Source organism: Bubalus kerabau, chromosome 12, assembly GCF_029407905.1.
Source record: "Bubalus kerabau isolate K-KA32 ecotype Philippines breed swamp buffalo chromosome 12, PCC_UOA_SB_1v2, whole genome shotgun sequence".
Lineage (NCBI taxonomy): Eukaryota > Metazoa > Chordata > Mammalia > Artiodactyla > Bovidae > Bubalus > Bubalus kerabau.
Genome location: NC_073635.1, coordinates 16,993,492 through 17,014,307, shown reverse-complemented (window position 1 = coordinate 17,014,307; position 20,816 = coordinate 16,993,492). Strand labels below are relative to the sequence as shown.

General features: G+C 42.8%; 1 protein-coding gene and 1 non-coding gene across 4 annotated transcripts in view; both read left to right on the top strand.

Annotated features, from left to right (window-relative positions):
- The window catches only part of LCP1 (lymphocyte cytosolic protein 1), a 103,109-nt gene that overhangs the window by 53,114 nt on the left and 29,179 nt on the right, over nucleotides 1–20,816 (top strand). For 2 of the 3 annotated variants that reach the window (XM_055542057.1, XM_055542059.1), the window contains exons 2-7: nucleotides 10,668–10,755; nucleotides 11,856–12,019; nucleotides 12,194–12,323; nucleotides 14,623–14,755; nucleotides 17,405–17,486; nucleotides 19,622–19,787. In XM_055542057.1, coding sequence (XP_055398032.1) covers nucleotides 10,692–10,755; nucleotides 11,856–12,019; nucleotides 12,194–12,323; nucleotides 14,623–14,755; nucleotides 17,405–17,486; nucleotides 19,622–19,787 — 739 coding nt within the window. In that variant the 5' untranslated portion in view covers nucleotides 10,668–10,691. Of the gene's footprint in view, nucleotides 1–329; nucleotides 696–10,667; nucleotides 10,756–11,855; nucleotides 12,020–12,193; nucleotides 12,324–14,622; nucleotides 14,756–17,404; nucleotides 17,487–19,621; nucleotides 19,788–20,816 lie in introns of those variants that run through there. The other variant, XM_055542058.1, reaches the window with a different exon arrangement.
- On the top strand, nucleotides 12,608–12,680 carry TRNAR-CCU (transfer RNA arginine (anticodon CCU)). The gene has a single exon. It is a non-coding gene; the product is annotated as a tRNA-Arg (tRNA).

Genomic DNA, 20,816 nt, shown 5'->3' with positions numbered 1-20,816 from the left:
CAAGGAAAGAGGAGAGGTAAGGAGCCCTGGCCTGCAGTCCCAGTGAGCTCCGTGACACTGGGCTCATTCTTTAATTTGGGTGTCATTTCACTCCTCTGTGATAGGGGAGTGACCAGATAGGAAATCTGGTCCTTTTATCTCTACATCCTATGACTCTTGTTATTCTTGTATTCTCATTTAAGGAACTTGGCATAGACCCAGAAGATAGCAAAGAAAACTATTTAAAGATTGGGAGAAAGAGAGTCTCCAAAAACAGGTCTAAAGAATTTTTTTTGAAGGTCCAGTGGCTCTCACCAAGGCATGTGATGGAATTTTTATGAATCGAGCCGCTTCTGTAATTCCCTCTGAGAATAGCCCAAGAGAGGGCACTTTTATCATATCAGCCAAGATTTAGGTTACAGGGTAGGGATGTGAGACACCGGAGAGTTTGTCGGCTTGCCTTTTTTGGATATTTTTGAGAAAATAGTAGATGGCTCTCTTTCTGGGACAGCGTGCGTGCAGTCTTGCCTAGAAACCAGAAGTGAACTGGAGCAGCCGGATTTAAGATGTACGCAGCGACCTCCCAGAAAGCAGAGCTCACGTGGCGTTCTGGAAGCTTCCCTGCTCTGGGATGAGCAGTGGAGCCGCTGAGCCATGGGCATCTGCCTGGGTCAGTGAGGAGAATGCATGAGGACAGAGCTTTTCCCTACGCTGAGGTAAGAGCAGGAACCAGGTGGGGCTGGGAGATGCTGGGTCCACTACAGAGAAGGTTCTTCTCCCCAGAGATGCTTCAGGGCCATGGCCACAGCTCCTCATGGCCCCTGGCCCTTATTCTAGGCTCACTTGAAACACACCTCACCCTGGCTCTAGCTTGTACTTCATGCTTGTCAGCTAGTAAACAGACTTGGAACTTTTAACACGGAAGGGACTTCATCTCCCAATTTACAGATGAGGAAACTGAGGCCCAGAGAGGCTCAGTGGAGCCTGATGTTGCACAGACAGGTAGCAGCCTGGGTCTCCCGATCCCCAAGCTCTCTCTTCTACTCCCTGCTAGTTATTGTGGTTTCCTTGGAGATGTCCACATGTATAAATTATCTGCTTCCCTGTATTGCATGGGCTGATTGCGATGTTTGATGTTTTTATGTTTTGATAAGCCTCTGTGCTAATTCCTTACTCTTATCTCATCTTACCCCCCTCCACCCTTGCAGCCCTGTGCTTAGCCTTTTCATGGGTTCATTTTTGATCTTCAGAACTCTTTTCATTCTGTTACCCATTTGGCAGTAATGAGCTGTCATCTCTGTGTTGGATCTGAAACTTGACGTTTAACTGTGGGCTTCATGACGTCCCAGGGAGTCCCTTGCTTGTACCTAGAAACCAGGGCGGTACTTTGCACATAGACTCATAGGTGGAGTGAATGAAGGAAGGACATGAATGACGTCTGATATTGAGACAATGCTGTCATAGTGGCTTATCAATTAGCCCTTAATAATATTCGGCTTTTTGAAAAGACGTGTTTGGGGTTCCCTGAGCTTCCAATAGGTGAAAGTCTGGATCTTAAGTCCTTGTGGTTGAATGTGGAATGAAGGGTAGCTGTGGTCTTTCTAGATGTGAATGCCAAGACTATCACTGTCTACAGCCCCAGGAAGGAGACAGAGGCCAAGGCAAGGAGGGCCTGGCAACCCCAGCCTGGAGCATCCCTTTTGCTTGCCAAAGGTTTACCCTGTGTCGCATCCTTAGTGGAGTGGGCAGCTTGGTAGAAAACAGGCATCGGGGTGTGCTGGGAGGGGAGGTGGGGAGCTGGGCACTCCTTAGTTGGGGCCAGAGCTGGGCTCTGTGTCCCATTGCTAATGCAGCTTCAGAAGCCCCTCAGCTTCTGAGGCTGATCAGATCACAGAGACCCCAGAGCAAGGTCAGGCCCATCAGGTTTGGAGGAATTGGGGCTGCCGGCTCCCCGGGGGTGTTTTCACCACATGAGATAGAGAGAGAGCCGCTGAGCCTGTGCGGGAACAGCGTCCCATGCTTCACTGACTGCTGCCTGTTTCCCTCCGAGACTTGCAGAGAAGAGTCCTGCCCTCTGCAGAGCCTTGGGAGAACCAGTGTGTCTGCGGGGAGAGGACAGGCAATCTAAAAGAGATTCTGACCTGACCACAGAATTCACAAGGGCCCCTTTAAATGGTCGTCTGTATTTGAGGACATTTATAGTTATTTTGGGGCTTCCCAGGTGGCGCTAGTGGTAAAGGACCTACCTGCCAGTGCAGGAGACATAAGAGACCTGGGTTCGATTCCTGGGTGGGGAAGATCCCCTGGAGGAGGGCGTGGCAACCCACTCCAGCATTCCTGCCTGGAGAATCCCACGGACAGAGGAGCCTGCGGGCTACAGTCCTTGGGGTCGCTAAGAGTCAGGCATGACTGAGCGGCTTGGCACACACGCATCCTTATTTGGTTCTTAAAAACAAAGGCATTTGAAAAATACATGTTGAGAATCATCCTGTCTGTGAAAGTTTGGAGTATCTGTATCCACAGAGAAATGGTATTCCAAGCATACATAGAAAATTATGCCCCCTGCGCCCCCGCTGACCACACAGTGTTCCGCTTTGTAAAGGAAAGGGAACAGGATTAAGGGAAAGCAAAATTCCTTCCTTATCTGATAACAACTGTAGCATGATTGCTTTTCCAAAAATTTATGGGGATTTTATTTGGCTTTGGAATCCTAAGCATTGTATGTTTCACTTCGTTCATCATCAGAGTGCAAGGCTAGAGATGGTAGATCGATGATGTTCTGGATGTCGTGTTGTTTGGGGTTTACCTAGTGCTCAGTGAGGGGTTCGGAAGTTGTACAGTTTTCTCCTGGATACATACTGAATCAGAGGGAAAGCTGGGAACCTGGGTCCCCAGTTTCCTGTTGTACTTTCCCCACTGTGTCAAGTTGCAGAAAAAGTAGGGCACATTCAAAACAGTCCCTTGGCAATGTGATGCCAGGTTACAGATAGGGCTCTGATCCCAGCAGTTAGGTAATTGGGTATCAATCTATCAAATCAAAGTACCAACCCACACAGCATTACCTGCTTTCAAAAATGACGTGAGCCCAAGTAGCCGTTCCACTCTGCACAGATCATGTGTTATCAGCCTTTCTGCTTCTTTTCATTGTCAGTTAGGAAACTCCTCAGAGAAAATTCAGCTTCCATTTTAACATTCATTTTACAGCATGCATTTCCTTCTGTAAGTTCTCCAGCACTGTGTTCTGTAATAAACTCCTACAAATAGTTTCTACATGTAGATTTCAGGGAACTTGAGTGAGATGCTTTTAGTGTAAGAAGTCATTCTGAGCAATTCTTTTTCACTACCCATCTGGAAAATACCAGCCTCCTTTAAACAGAGACTTAGAACTCGATGACCTAAAAGAAGGAACAGGTTTTGTGGCTTTTGAAGCTTGAGGGGGGTGGGTAGGGATGGTAATTTGATTTTCCTGAGGCTTTAAAAATAACCTTCTGAAAAGAACGACTGGTTCGTTCTTTGGCCAAATGTCCTGGGATTCTGTAGTCATTGATTTAATAAATTTAAGTGCTTGCAGAAAAATGAGCGGCCAGACGTGACTTAGATGAATGATGTGAGATTTGTCTTCTTAGATTTATGATTTGGGCAGTGGTTCAGAAATGGGGTTCCAGAACTCACCACTGATTTTCAAAAGACCTTAAAGTGGTTCTTGGCAAAGTTATAGTTAGATGATGCAGTCATTTAAAAGGACCCCACTTACTGCAGAAGCTGCGAGAAAGGGCTCGTTCACGCCCTGGAAGGGACACGCCTTCCTCAACCACCTCTCTAAGCTCCAAATGGGAGCTTCCAAATGACCACAGCCAGTCTCCTTACTGCAGTGACCTCTCTAGAGTCAGCTGCCAATATGGTGCCAGTAATTTACAAACAGACCCTCATCAATTATCTTTATGAAACTAACTCACATGATTACAACACAAGCCATCAAACACACATGAATTAACATGGGCAAATATTTTTTTCATATTAATAGACTGTGTGAAGTACCTAATACTCGATTCTAACCCCAGCCATGTCCTTCTTAGAAATGGTCCGCTCTGCATGTTTTTCCATTTATTACCTCTTCTTCCTGCCCTGCTCTGTGAAACGCTGTTTAATTAAAGGGTCTGTTTGCAGTTGTGGATCCTAATGGCCCGATTAATGGTCACTCCCGCCTTCTGCTGCTCTGCTCTTTCTGTTACGGACCCTACCCCGGGAGTGCTTTGAAGACTTGTAAGCAAAGCACTTCATCTCATTGGAACTTCAGTCGCTCTCTCTATAAAATGAGGGAGTTGTGCTAAATGATACAAGTTGGATTGTGTTTCCAGGATTTACAGCTCACTCTGATGGTAAAAGAGATACTCCCTCAACATCTATTCCTGTTTGGGCTCAACAAACAACAAACAGTATCGTAGTAATGTAGGTTGGTGACTACTTCTTCTCTGCTTCTCCTCTCAAACGAATTCAATCTATTCTCTTTCCCTTTAGCTTTTAAATCACTGAAAAGCCGAAGTGTTAGTCGCTCAGTCGTGTCCAACTCTTTTGCGGACCTATAACATGAGCTGTAGCCCACCAGGCTCCTCTGTCCGTGGAATTCTCCAGGCAAGAATACTGGAGTGGGTTGCCATTTCTTCTCCAGGAGATCTTCCTGACCCAGGGATGGAACCCCGGTCTCCTGCATTGCAGGCAGATTCTTCACCGTCTAAGCCGCCAGGGAGGGTTTTGAATTTTTTTCACTGAAAGGCTGTCTCACTATTTGGCATCTCTGAGTTCAGTTCAGTTCAGTCACTCAGTCGTGTCTGACTCTTTGCAACCCCATGGACTGCAGCATGCTAGGCCTCCCAGTCCGTTAACAACTCCCGGAGTTTACTCAAACTCTTGTCCATTGAGTCGGTGATGCCATCCAACAATCTCATCCTCTGTCATCCCCTTCTTCCTGCCTTCAATCTTTCCCAGCATCAGGGTCTTTTCAAATGAGTCAGTTCTTCGCATCAGGTGGCCAAAGTATTGGAGTTTCAGCTTCAGTATCAGTCCTTCCAATGAATATTCAGGACTGATTTCTCTCTGAGAGATCCTCCCCTGAGATCCTCTGTCTGAATTAATCCTCCCCATTTATATACATCTTTTAGAAGGTTTTAAAATAACCCTGTTTCCTTCCCTAGATCTTTTATTTGAATGGGCCCTGCAATTTTCATGCTGAAGTATTTTTTGTTTTTTCACTATACCATGATCTTTATTTTTTATTTTTTGATGTGAACCATTTTTAAAGTCTTTATTGAGTTTGCTATAATATTGTTTCTATGTTGTGTTTTGGTTTTTTGGCTGTAAGGTACATGGGATCTGAGCTCCCCAACCAGGGGTGGAATCCACATCCCCTCCTTTGGAAGGTGGAGTCTTAACCCCTGGACTACCAGGGAAGTCCTCTGAACCATGATCTTTAGATGTTCTTTGTCACCCAACGCTGAAATTCTTTCCTTTTTCCTCAACCCTGCCCTTGATCCTTAAAAGGCAGTCTCATTCCCCGCCTCTTTACACATCTTTCTCACCAATCACTCACGTGCTCTAAAATCTAAAAGTCCTCTGTCAAAGAATAGGCCAAGTTTAGATTCAGAGACCCCATTCATTCTCTTGATCTTTAACATTGGTTCATGTTTTCAGAGTAGCTAGGGCAGCACACTCACCTGAGATGAAGAACAGTGCCTGCCTTGTAGTAGGTTTTCATAAATATTTGTAAGTGAATCGATTTATCTAGTAACCCTGTGAACATCTGTGAACCAAGAAATAAGACACCCCCAAAACACGAAGGGCCAGGCTTTACCAAAGACTTTGCTAAAATATAATGGAGGAGAGCCTTCTCTTATTGGTGTTGAGTATAAAGAAGAATCAAACCAAATTAGTCATAAGAATTTAGTGAAGTATGCAAAATTACACACTGGTATCTGCCAACAGAAGCCTTAATTTCTTAACACAGGAAAGCAAAAACTTACTAAGCTAGAACACCTGGATACACACTTCATATTCTAGTTTTTTTTTTTTAATCTCGCATAGGCCAGACATGTTATATATTGGGTTGGCGAAAAAGTCTGTTCAAGGTCAGCAGCTAATGCAAAGACCCGAACGAATTTTTTGGCCAATCCAATACATACTCAGTTATTGCTGGATGAGTGAATGGGTGGATGAAATGAGCGTCTAAGAGAGATGCAAAGCGTCCTGAACAGACAGCATGGGAGAGGAGAGGAGACTCTACCCAGCTGTGTGGTCTGAGAGATGAATCTTAACTTCTCTGAGCTTCTGGTTCCTGCTCTATGAAGTGCGAATGCATGTAGGCGAGCCGTCAGTCTTCACTGTGGGACATTACAAGAAACACAGAACTTGCATTCATAGGACACCCCGTGAATGTCCTCTTACCCAGTTTGGTTGAAGGTGCTGCCCTCGGGCTTCAATTCTGCTGCCCTAAGAAAACTGACTTTTCTCACACAGATAGAATGAATTGTGTAAGTGATAGCTCCTTTTTAGCCTTTAACCTTAGAGAACTTGGAACTAGATTTTCACAATGTGCAGTGTTTGAAGTATTAAGGCTCTCCCTCACTGTTGTTTTATTTCACCCGTGCTTATTACTGCTTCTGCTCGATCACATTTTGTTGGGTGTAGGTCTAAGGCTTGGGTCTATCCTTGTAACTGGGGTCAAATTGGTTTGGAACAAGTGCATGGTACACGCGTGTGCACTCAGTCATGTCCAACTCTTTGCAACCCCGTGGACTGTAGCCCGCCAGGCTCCTCTGTCCCTGGGATTTCACAGGCAAGGATACTGGAGTAGGTTGCCATTTCCTTCTCTGGGGGAATATTGGAATATTCCTGACCCAGGGATCTAACCCATGTCTCCTACGTCTCCTGGCTTGATTTTTAAAAAGGAAGCTAACAATAACAACAAACCTCAAGGGAAGAAAGAAGAGAAGGAAGGAGTGGAGGGAGGGAGGGAGGGAGGGAGATAGAGAAACAGACAAGCACAAAAGGAAGGAAGAGAAGTGAAAGCAAGAAAGTCAGGTAACCGGTGCTGCCGGGCTCTGAGGTTATTGTGATGGGTGAGATTGCGTTTCCTTACACAGTTAAGCTCTCAACGGTTTCTGCCTTCTGTCAGAGAACGTAATGGGCCAATACCTTTTTAGATATAAGGTAAATAATAATACCATAGATACTTTTGATAACAAAAGATTGAAATAATAGCAATATATATAATTCCACAATTATATATATATTGAAAAATGGAAATAACCATATATAACTTAAATTATATATTGAAATAATAACAATATAAATTGAAATAGTAACAATATATAAAATCCCACAATTTAAAGGAATCAAAATAATAACAATATATATAATCCCACAGTTTTAAAATCATGCTCTTTGGAGTTTCCAGCAGTGTGTAAGGTGGCAAGAAGATGGGATAGTGGAGGTTGGGGGGGCATTTGGGTTTTTTTCAACCGAAGTCTTTCAGAGTTGTTTTTTTTTTTAGATTGGATTTACAATATTATATTTTAATATAATAGTTATTTTATGTTTAATTTTATATTTTAATGATATTTATTTTATATAATAATTTACAATATTATATTAGTTTCAGGTGTACAGCACAGTGATTCCTTTATAAATGTCTGTTCTTTTTCAGATTCTTTTGCATTTTCGGTTATTGCAAGGTATCAAATATAGTTCCCTGTGCTATTCAGTAAATCCTTGTTGTGTGTGTATTTTATATATAGGACTGTGTATCTGTTAATCCCATACTCTTAATTTATCCCTCCCCAGAGTTATTTTTGTTACTGTTGTTTACATGTAAGGATTCTGTTCACAGAGGGTTGCTTATGAAAACGAAAGTTTGAAACTACTAATACATGTGATAAATGTACGTGGCAGTACAGTGAGTTGGGGAATACGGGATGTGTATTTGCAAAATTGAGCATAATGCATTTTTTTTGGCCAACAGGTTTGTGTTAAAACTGTTTACTGTCTTGTGTGGTTCATTGTCACTGAGAAAAAGTACAGCAGAAATGAAGTGCAAATATAAAAAAGGAAATCCATTTAAAACAACATTCTGTCACAAATTTTAAATATTTTTTAAAGTCAGTAACTTCACTAAAATGCCCCAAATGTAAATAGAAACACTTCTCACCCCACTTATCCCTTCCCCATTGGGAAATTCCATAAGCTTTAACGGAACTCCTGTTTGAAACATGGGCCTGTGAATTAGCTACTGTGTTAGTCCCTTAGTCGTTTCGACTCTTTGCTACCCCATGGACTGTAGCCTGCCAGGCTCCTCTATCCATGGAATTCTCCAGGCAAGAATACGCTGCTGCTGCTACTGCTGCTAAGTTGCTTCAAGTCGTGTCTGACTCTGTGCAACCCCATAGACGGCAGCCTACCAGGCTCCCCCGTCCCTGGGATTCTCCAGGCAAGAACACTGGAGTGGGTTGCCATTTCCTTCTCCAGTGCATGAAAGAGAAAAGTGAAAGGGAAGTCGCTCAGTCGTGTCCGACTCGTATAAGGCGACCGCATGGACTGCAGCCCACCAGGCTCCTCCATCCAAAGACAAATCCATTTTCTGTTGCATTCTCTTTCTGCCCACTAGAGGGCAGCAATCATGCGCAGGGAAAGGGAAATTACTCCAGTACTAGCAAAGTTTCTTGGTCAACACTAGCCTTTCTGAGAACACCTAAAAAGTCCCTCAAATTCCCATTAGATTTATTAGACAATCAGATTCCCTTCCTCTTTTCTAAAATACTTAGAGAAATTTGATAACTGCCTTTGAAGTTATCTGTTGACTTGGCCAAACATATTCATTTGAAATATGAACATAACCGTATCTCTATAAATGACATTTATGTGAAAATTGTGTTTTAGTCATATATTTCTGTGTTTCAAACTACTCCAAAATGTTGGGATTTTAAACCTATCTCTCAATTCTCTTGGTATCAGAATTCTGGGCAATTCTGCTTCATGTAATGTTGTCTGGGACTGTGTTCATCATCCAGGGGCTTAAATGGGCTGGAATGTCCAAACTGGCTCGCTCTGCTGGCTGGCAGTTGATCCTGGCTGCTGCCTGGGAGTTCAGCGGGACCATTAACTAGAGCATCCAATTATCATTCTTCCTGTGGCTTAGACATCTCAGAGCATGGCAGCTGGTTTCCAAGAGGGACCATCCCAAGGATGGTCCTCCCAGAAGGAGGGAGCATTCCCAAACACAGGAAGCAGAAGTTTCCAGCCCAGACATGGCTTCTCCAGCCCTCTAAATACTAACAGTAGTCACAGAGTCAGCCTAGATTCAAGGAGAGGAAATCAGCTCCATCTCCTGACGTGAGGAGCAGCCTGGATCACAGGGAGGAGAGAAACAGTGTGGACCATCTTTCAGTTCAGTTCAGTTCAGTCGCTCAGTCGTGTCTGACTCTTTGCGACCCCATGGACTGCAGCACGCCAGGCCTCCTTGTCCATCACCAACTTCCGGAGTTTACTCAAACTCATGGACTCATGTCCATCAGTTGGTGATGCCATCCAACCATCTCATCCTCTGTCGTCCCCTTCTCCTCCTGCCCCCAATCTTTCCCAGCATCAGGGTCTTTTCAAATGAGTCAGCTCTTCGCATCATGTGTCAAAGTATTGAAGCTTCAGCTTCAACATCAGTCCTTCCAATGAACACCCAGGACTGATCTCCTTTAGGATGGACTGGTTGGATCTCCTTGTAGTCTAAGGGACTCTCAAGAGTCTTCTCCAACACCACAGTTCAAAAGCATCAATTCTTCTGCGCTCAGCTTTCCTTATAGTCCAACTCTCATATCCATACATGACTACTGGAAAAATCATAGCTTTGACTAGCCGGACCTTTGTTGACAAAGTAATGTCTCTGCTTTTCAATATGCTGTCTAGGTTGGTCATAGCTTTTCTTCCAGGGAGCAAGCCTCTTTTAATTTCATGGCTGCAGTCAACATCTGCAGTGATTTTGGAGCCCCCCAAAATAAAGTCTGCTACTGTTTCCATTGTTTCCCTGTCTATTTGCCATGAAGTGATGAGACTGGATGCCATGATATTAGTTTTCTGGATGTTGAGGACAATCTCTGGAGACCAAAAAGTGGAGTCCAGTTAAGACAGAGGCTATTTCTTTGATAATGAACAAGGACCTTCTGTAGAACACAGGAAGCTCTGCTCAGTGTTATGTGGCAGCCTGGATGGGAGGGGATTTTAGGGGAGAATGGGTTGGGAAGATGCCCTGGGGAAGGGAATGGCAACCCACTCCAGTATCCTTGCCTGGAGAATTCCATGGACAGAGGAGCCTGGCGGGCTTCAGTCCATGGGGTCGCAAAGAGTCAGACATGACTGAGCGACTCTCCCTCACTCACTCATATGTATGTATAGTTGAGTTGCTTTGCTGTCCACCTGAAACTATTACAACATTGTTAACTGGCTAAACTCCAATATAAAGTAAAAAGTTAAAAAATTTGAAAAAGATAAAATAAGAAAAAGTCCGTTTCTTACCTTTTGGGAAGATAATTATAAGTCATAAGGGGTGCAAAGAAATATTTCTTTACTTAATAAATAAGAATTGCTTCTCGATGTGGTATCTTAAGAAGATGCACATCAGTCACTCCTGTGTTGTCCCCTCTCTGCAGAACTGTTGCCTAACGCAGTAAAAAATGGCCAGAGGATCGGTGTCCGACGAAGAAATGCTGGAGCTCAGAGAAGCTTTTGCCAAAGTGGGTGAGTGAACCTGATACCTCAAGTCACACAATTCTCTACTTTTTTAGTAGCTTCAGGACAGAATCAATGACTGGTAACATGAGCAAAATAGTAGAAAGGGCAGGAATACAGTGCTATTGATTACAGGAGCTAGGGAAATATTTTTGAAAGCTATTCTTCAAGAAAATTACTTCTTTCTCTATCAAAACATGGCATATGAGCCCTTTTTCACCTGTAGCTTTTCCTGGAAATGACCACAAAGTCTCAGCTTTTATAGCTTGTCTGTTTTTTTTTAATTTCCTTTGTTTTTATAGTATTTCTTATTTCCCAGATGACTCAGTGGTAAAGAATCCATCTACCATCTAGTAAGAGATTCGGGTTTGATCCCTGGGTCGGGAAGATCCCCTGGAGAAGGAAATGGCAGCCCTCTCCAGTATTCTTGCCTGGAGAATCCCATGGACAGAGGAGCCTTGTGGGCTACAGTCCATGGGGTCTCTGTAGAATCGGATATATAACTTAGTGATTGCTGCTGCTGCTAAGTCGCTTCAGTCGTGTCCGACTCTGTGCGACCCCATAGACGGCAGCCCACCAGGCTCCCCCGTCCCTGGGATTCTCCAGGCAAGAACACTGGAGTGGGTTGCCATTTCCTTCTCCAATGCATGAAAGTGAAAAGTGAAAGTGAAGTCGCTCAGTCTCTTAGCGACCCCATGGACTGCAGCCCACCAGGCTCCTCCGTCCATGGGATTTTCCAGGCAAGAGTACTGGAGTGGGGTGCCATTGCCTTCTCTGAACTTAGTGACTAAACAACAACAAATACTTTTTCTTAATCTGTAGCTCCAAGTCTGTGATTTATTTTCCCATCTGTTTCTGTAAGAGTCTCTTCAGCTTGTTGGCAGAACCTCTTTGTTGAAATTTTGACTCTTGGGTGCTGGAAATGATGGTAACACCCATTTATAATAGCAGGAGGTCTCTTGTGAGATTCTGACTTTGCATGGGGTCAGCTCACAACCCCCGAATGACCCCTTCTCCCCACCACTGTCCTCCCATCAGGCCTTCTCTCACCTCTCTTCGTGCTGTGACCCAAATTGCCCTGAGCCATCAGCTCCCCGTTTGCCTTACAGATACCGATGGCAACGGGTACATCAGCTGCAATGAACTGAATGACTTGTTCAAGGCTGCCTGCTTGCCTCTGCCTGGCTACCGGGTAAGAGAAATTACAGAAAACCTGATGGCCACAGGTGACCTGGACCAGAATGGGAAGATCAGCTTTGATGAGTTTATCAAGGTGAGTAGGATGCAGAAGCCAAGGAGATGCATTTGAAACATGGAAGTTCAATTTGAAAAATACCAGGAATACAAAATACAGTCTCACCTTTCTTGCTTCAGCATAGCTTATTGTTTCCTTTATGGTTTTCTACATCACAGATTAGGTTTCTAAAGAGACATTATGTTTTTGCAGGTTTTTCATGGCTTGAAAAGCACAGAGGTTGCCAAGACCTTTAGAAAAGCTATCAATAAGAAGGAAGGGATTTGTGCGATCGGGGGCACTTCCGAGCAGTCTAGTGTTGGCACTCAACACTCATACTCAGGTAGGTGTACCAGCGTGGGAGCCGGGAAGCAGAGGTGGAGAGACGGTTGGATGGACTGGGGACAAGGGGAGAGGGAACCATGTCGAAAGGATCCACGTCTTTTGTGGTTACAGATTCCAGACTCAGCATTCACACCTAAAGGGTGCAAAGAAAGACAGAAGTTAACCTGAGTTTATTAACTACTGCTTATCTTCCTGTGTGTAAGTGGGCCCACAGTTCTGGCTCTAGATAGGGTCCAATGCCAAATAATCTCATCAGCATTTAAAAAGTATATTACAGGGACTTCCCTGGTGGTCCAGTGGCTAAGACTCTGCACTCCTAATACAGGGGGCCTGGGTTCAATCCCTGGTCAGGGAACTAGATCCCACCTGCCGCAACTAAGACTCAATGCAGCCAAATAAATACATGAATTAAAAAAAAAAAAAGAAACAACTTTAAAAAGCATGTTAAAGGCTGCCAAAACTCCTCTGAAAATCTTTTGAACAAAAAGGCTTCTACCTCCAAAATTCATGATGGTTCTTAATTCTTGCTGAGCAGTCCAAAAAAAAAATTGTGTTTTCATTGATTTGGAGGACAATTGTGTATTTATTCTGAAGGCTGCCATCCATCAGCCTTCATGGAAACTTCTAATAGCCCAAACAGTACAGTGATCCAATAATTCCAGTAATTCCTGAGGTCTTCAAAACACAGTTTGATCTTAAAGATCAGCTCATGGTTATGTATCATTCTTAATGGCAAAGACCAAGTTCAGTCTTTTATTTTTAAATATAGCAAATTTTACAGGCTTTTGCTTTGTAAATGTGCATAGGAATCTTCAAGACAATAATATGCTGTGTGAAATCTTCAAGACAGTAAATATGCTATGCCATGTTTCCCAAACTGTCGTGACTCAGAATTCTTCTGAGGGACATTCTTGCTTTCAGTAACTCACAATTTGGGTAACACAGGGCTTGGCTATAAGGCATAACTTGAGGCTTTATTAAAATTTCTAAAGTCAATTTCTAGCAGCTTTACTGATATGAAAGAAATATCATATCACAAGTGATTTCATTTCATAGCAATTTCATTATACAGTTTTCCCCCACTATCTGAAAGTACAGAGTTTCTATGAAACCTTCTGTAAACCGAAGTGGTGCAAAGTGAAGAAGCAGTTGCTGCTGCTGCTAAGTCACTTCAGTCGTGTCCGACTCTGTGCGACCCCATAGACGGCAGTCCACTAGGCTCCCCCGTCCCTGGGATTCTCCAGGCAAGAGTACTGGAGTGGGGTGCCATCGCAAAGTGAAGAAGCAGTTACCTTAGGTCATATCTTGTTGATGGATGCACGGAATACATTGAGATGAGACAGATGCTCACAGGCTCAGTTCAGAGCGATGGCAGCTTGATGCTGGGATGCTGTGTATAGTCCCAAGAAAGGAGCTGGGCGGTGGTCCTCTCCTTGCTGGGATACCCACTGCTTCTGCAAAACAAACACTGAACACTATTTTTACTTTTCACCTTTTTTCATAAAAGCAAAAATCCCCTGCGGATTTCTCATGGTAAGCAAAAACAGGTACTGATGTAGCTCTTTTGCAAAAACAAGGTGGCATAAAGCGAACTTTTGAAAAGCAGAGATGCCTATAATTGTATAAAGAATCTCAGAGACATTGCAAAGATTGCCTGTGATCACCCCACACTGAAAGCAGCAGGGTGAGAGGCCGAACCCTGAGTTTTATCATGTAAGCATTGGACTGTATTCATATTTAGATTGTATGTAAATACAAATAAACATTTAATTATTTATATATTTACATATATTAAAATAGACAGTGGCTCAGACAGCAAAGAGTCTGCCTGCAATGCAGGAGTCCTGGGTTTGATCCCTGGGTTGGGAAGATTCCCTACACAGGGAGTAGGAAATGGCAACCACGCCAGTATTCTTGCCTGGGAAATTCCATGGACAGAGGAGCCTGGTGGGATATAGTCCATGGAGTTGCACAGAACTGAACATAACTGGGTGACTTTCACTTCACTTCACTTTATTTTTGCATTTACTTCTAAATATATTTGCATATCTATAGCTTCTGAATTTGCTTACTATATGTATGTTTTATGACTTGGACATAAAACAGATTCTGTGCCTATTTCCCAAATCATCTGAGATTTTTTATTATCGATAAAGGTGAGATGATAGGATAATGGACCAGATGAACCTCACAATGCCTCTTCTGGGCATGAGAATCTAAGAGCCATGTGTGTATACGATTTTGCTTGTCCCAGATTGTCACTTTGCAGATAAGTCACTTTAATCATTTACTTGCAGAGGAAGAGAAGTATGCCTTTGTCAACTGGATAAACAAAGCCCTGGAAAATGACCCCGATTGTCGGCACGTCATCCCAATGGATCCTAACACCAATGATCTCTTCAGTGCTGTTGGGGATGGCATCGTGCTTTGGTAAAAAAAACACTCCCTTCTTGGCTTCCAAAAGTTTCCCTAGAATTTTCTGGAATACCCACCATCACTGTGTTGATCCTTTTAGGCTCACTTCCTTTGATGCTTAGCTGGATCTGATGCTTTTCTGGATTTTCATGTGGAAGGTCCAGGAGAGCAAACTGATTTCAAAAGCAATTTATGGGACTTCCCTGGTGGTCCAGCAGTTAGAACTTCCGCTTCAAACGCAGGGGGTAGGGGTTCAATCCCTGGTCAGGGATCTAAAATCCCACAGGCCTCTCAGCCAAAAAACCAAAATACAAAGTAGAGGCAATACTGTAACAAATTCAATAAAGACTTAAAAATGGTCCACTTCTTTTTTTTTTTAAAGCAACTAATGATGAGAAATATAAAACTACTCTCACTCGGGTGGAGAGGGAGGCATAGATTAGAGAGAAACGTGAACATGGGGCCATAGGAACACAAGGTCAATAGCAATTACTTTTGGATTCTATGCCATTCTTCTTTATCTGAGCACGGCCTGTCGTGAGAGTGCATAGAACTGAATAGGAAACAGCAGCATGATGATCGAAGCACCTGACGCCAGTCCTCAAGCAGAGGGACTACTGCGTGGTGCTCACATGCTGGGGGCGCCTGGAAGAGGAGGGCTATGTCCTCTCCACGGGAGGCCTCTCGGCGCCGTCGGTCCATTCAGGACAGTGTCTTTGAAAGAGCCGCTGTGGCTGTTGCTTTGGCAGCCTCTCTGATATAGTGAGACGTGGTGTAATTGAGGAGGCTTGAAATGCCTCGTCTCAGGTGGGCTCAGGAATTGAAGGAAAGGATGAGTGGGCAGGATTTTAACCGCCACCCACCCCCCACATCCTTCCTCTGCTCTGACCAGAGCAATTGCATTTTATTTATTAGAGTTCACTGTGAGATTTCACTTTTATAAAGTTCAACTTTAAAAAAAAAGTTATCAAGAACCTAGCGCACAGGATCAGGTCCTGACTCCTTCCGTGGGTACCCCATGCATCGCCCGGTCTTCCCTCAATCTCCTAGCCCTACCTGCCAAGACCTGCATGACTCAGGCCCCCAGTCCAGGGTACCAGTGAAGGGCTCCACCAGCAGCCATGCTCACTCTTCCCCATACACAGCCTGCTTACATCTTGCAACTCCAGCTTTGCCTTTTATTTTCCTTTTTAAGAATGCCCTTCCCCACCCTCTCCTCCTACATGAATCCATTTACTATAAAGGTTTCTGGTCTGTTCCAACTCCTGGTGATCTCTCCCTTCACTGAATTCTTAAAGCGCATATAGTTTGTAGTCCTTAGGGAGCCATTATAGTGTTCTGCTTTGGACTGTTAACATAACTTTATCTTTTGTCTCTGAAATTTGGCTATAAGCTTTTCTTTTTAATAAATAAATTGTATTTTTAAATAATAAAATAAATAAAATTAAATAATAGAATAAATTTATTTATTTGGCTACACTGGGTCTTAGTTGCAGAACATAGGATCTTTAATCTTAGTTGGGGCATGCAGGGTCTATTTAGTTGAGGCATGCAGTATCTAGTTCCCTGAGCAGGGATTGAACCCTGGCCCTCTCCACTGGGAGCATGGAGTCTTAGCCCCTGAACCACCAGGAGAGTCCCCCAACTATAAGCTTTTCAAAGGCAGGGATATCTTTTTCTTTTCTGAGCCACGCTGCTCTCCTTCCATCTCTCATAGCTTCCAGTTCACTATTAGTTTCATATTTTTCAAATAATGATTTAGGGGTTTGTTTTGCCTAAATTTCAGTGAAGTGCTTTTTATTTAAATAATATACATACACACACACACACGGCAAAGTTGTGGAAATACATACTTAAAGAACAACCATAAGAAAAGGTAGTTGCTTAAAAATTGTTAGGAAAGATGTCAATGCTGATTTCTTTTATTTAAAAAAGGAAGTCACATTCAAGTTTATTATTCTTTGATTTTGTTGTTGTTCCTTTGGATTTTTTTTCTCCCAACTTATCTTTAAATAAGATGGAAGTGGCCAAAGAACTTTTATTTTTAATAACCTCATGGAGGTTAAACCAATGCAAAGTGGATAAAATCAGTTTTTCATAATTAATAATTGCTTATTTTGAATGTCTGGTCAATATGTTAGATACGTAAGTGGCAGACATTTCTAAAGTACAGATACTGTAATGATTACAGGAGATAATAAAACATTTCATCATATGGTTAGTTGAAGGTATAGAGTTTGACTAGATATCAAATAGAAATTTAGACATTATATACACTCAGATTGTGTATGGATAATCTTCTATATGGTGGGGGCAAGTCTCATGACTGAGAAAGAGAAGAACTCATGGAGAATTTGCTTTGGCTATCTACCCAGAATTTCCTAATTAAAGGGACCCAGAATAATTGTTCAGCTTTTTGGTGGATGAATGAAGTAGGATCCTTATTTCTTGCTTCACTGTATTAGTAAGACTTCAAGGAGGATTAACCTTTTCCACAAATAGTTTGAATCTAGTTAAAATTGCATGACCGATTTTATATTTGAACACTGAGTAGCGCAGATTATGGTGCTGTCTTATCTGCTTATGGCATCACTAGAATTTTAATTCCATGTCATTAGGCTCTTTTATTTAGAAGCCTGCTTTCTTTCATTGTTTCTCTTTCAGTAAAATGATCAATCTGTCAGTGCCAGACACAATTGATGAGAGGACCATCAACAAAAAGAAACTCACCCCTTTCACCATTCAGGTACGTCTTCCCTGTTTCCTTAATTAATGTAGCATCGTGCTTAGAAGGCATGGATCATCACTGCCAAGCCGGGCTTTTTCAGATGTTCAAACATTATTCCTCCAACCCAGGCTCTGGGCTGGTGATCTGTCATGACCAGTGGGCACAGGGGAAAACATTTTTACTTCGTCTTTTATTAATATTGTGGGGCTAGGGGGAGTTGGTGAGTGTTAGTCATTGGGGGTAGACTTTGTTTGTTTTGGCCACTTATGAATAAAATTCACACTGGCTCAAGTTTTAACTCAGACTTCCCCTGGCAATTTATCTTTGAGCTGATGCCAGATACACAGCATTTTATCTGAAAAGATTAGCCTTTCTAAGAAGTGAGGGGGTGAACACGGGAAATGCTCCGGCAGCCTCCACAGTGGTGAAGGGTGCAGCCACCGGTGTGATAAATATAACTTATTTTTATGCCCTCGATTTGTTGATTAACTGGAACAGTGACTGGTAGTAAGTAAGCTGCGTTTCTGTGCTGTGTTCCAGCGTTTTAACACTATTGTAATCTTCTCGCTCGGAAGCCACGTCTCACTTCTTAAATCATGAACAATAAATTATGTCCTGTTTGGATTTAAGCAACCCTGTGTTCCTAAAAAATGGAAGCTGCAATCAAAGCATGAACTATGATTAAATGTATATGAAGGCACTTAACGTCATATTTAATCTTGCTGTTAAATTTTAGTCTTTGCCGTAACTGGACCCCATATTTTTTTTACTTGTCATCTGAGCTCTGTGTGTGTGTGCTCAGTCGCTCAGTTGTGCCAGAATCTTTGTAACCCCATGGGACTGTAGCCCACCAGGCTCCTCTGTCCATAGGATTTCCCAGGCAAGAATACTGGAGTGGGTTGCCATTTCCTACTCCAGGAGATCTTCTCGACCCAGGGATCGAACCCACATCTCCTGCGTCTCCTGCATTGGCAGGCAGATTCTTTACCACGGAGCCACCTGGGAAGCCCTTTCTTCTCATAGTTCTCTTCCAAATTCCCTGGTGGCCTGTGTTTTGTAAACAAGTTCTATAGATCTTTGATTCTGGTAAGTTCTGCTTTGCAGACCCAGAATAGTAGTACAGTTGAGCCTTGAACAACAGGAGGGTTGGGGTGTCAACCCTCTGCTCCATCCAAAATCTGAATATAATTTACAGTCTGTGCTTCCTGTACTTGGTTCTTCCATAACCATGGTTCTTCATCTGTGGACTCAACCAGCCATAGATCGTGAAGTTCTATAGTATTCACTATATTTATACATTGGAGAAGGAAATGTATACTCCAGTATTCTTGCCTGGAGAATTCCATGGGTGGAGGAGCCTGGTGGGCCCTAGTCCGTGAGGTCACAAAGAGTTGGACATGACTGAGTGACTAACACAATATTTGTACATAGTGGGTCCATACACTTATGTGGGTCTGAGCAGCTCAAACCCATGGCTTTCAAGGTCAGCTACATAAAAACCTTGATTGAAAACTTCACTGACCCTATTCCAACTGTATATGTGCCACCTTACATAGATTGTTATTAGTTTATAAGAACATATAATCTGTATGTGTGTGGATAGGCATATGTGTATCTTTATATATGTTGTGTGTACTCAAGGACCCTAGATATTATGGATACTCAATAAATTATCCTAGTAAAAACCACCATGTCTTTTCCAAGAAGTTGATTTGTATCTTTTTCATTCTTTCAATATCTAGTCTGCAAGTCAAAAAGCTGTTTTGGTGTTCTCTTTTATGACCTTGATTTTCATCAACAGCTGGGTTATTGACAATAACCAGTGACAAGACAGTGACTGTCCTCAGAGGTGCCCCTTGACTGCTGGCTGATGGAGATGCTGAGTGTGGAGGCTCCATCACAGAGCAGTGTGAAAAAATAGGACTCGTTAGTTTCATCCTGACCAGGGTGAGCTGCCTGATCCTAGTATCTAGGTGGCTAGATTTTCTCTTCCAGATATTCCTGCTTTTTTCCGATATTTAAGCCTAGTGAAGACAATGCCTCTAGACCCGTGAACTTTCCGGAAGCAAAACACTGTTGCTTCGCCAGTCAATAATGATCATTTGGCATCTGCAAAGTCAAAAACAAGACTTGCATTAGTTTTTCTCCTTCAGGAAAATTTGAACCTGGCTCTGAACTCTGCCTCAGCCATCGGGTGCCACGTGGTTAATATCGGCGCTGAGGACTTAAAGGAGGGGAAGCCTTACCTGGTCCTGGGACTGTTGTGGCAGGTTATCAAGATCGGGTTATTTGCCGACATCGAGCTCAGCAGAAACGAAGGTATGAGCAAAGCCTCAGACGTGAATAATGGCCTGACTTTTCGTTAATGCCGATGTCGAGGGTTGTACAAGGAAGATGTCATGAGTTGTCAAGCTCAGAATCTTCAGTTTTTGAAACTATAGTTATATCCAGTCCATTTTACTATAACCCATTCTGTCCACACTGCCCAGACTTTTTAAAACAACAAAGCAAATGCCTTTTAAAGACCACAGACTCATAAGGAGGCTTGTTTAGAACCTGTAGTTCTGTCTAGCTGTCTGGGACTCCAACCTCAAGAGCTTTTCTGAGTTCACCTTGCCTTTAGACGCTTTGTAACAAATTAGGCTATTTTAAACTTGGATTTTACAAAGCAATTCGCATTCATATATAGCAGTGATAGTACCAGATTAGGAGAAATGCAATCTCTTTTTACCAAGATTGTAGGAAATTATATTTAGGGGTTCAGAGTTCTCAACCAGATATCATAGCTGTCAGTCTTACTCCATCTGCTGTCAGCATCCTAACTGTTTCAACAGTTCAGCCTGTCCCTTGGACAGTAGTAGTATTGACAGATTCAATACTAAGCACTGTTACCTTTCATTTTTCCTGTATAGATCCTACTAATATGACATCTGTAGCCAGAGTCTGGCCTTTAGTTATGTACACATTTTATGAACACGTCCAAATCAAAATACCCAGTGAAGACTTCTGGGGTACCATTTGAAAACCAGTGTATTATATTAAACAGAATATAGAGAATTGAAAAGCAAATAGGGAAACGTAGAACACATCAGAAAGAATATTGATTTGCAAATAATGACCTCAGCTACATTTAGACCTTCTCGCCAAGCAGAAGTGATTTAATTCATCTGGGAAACACAGAGGAAAGAGTTAATTGCACTTTTTTGACTTGCTGTCATTATGCAGGTAAGCATTTGAAATATTAAACACCTATGAAAATAAACAAGAGGACATTGTCATTATCACAAAATTGATCTCTTGAAAGTAAAAATGTCCTATCATGAAGTGTGTTCTAACAGACCCAGCAGA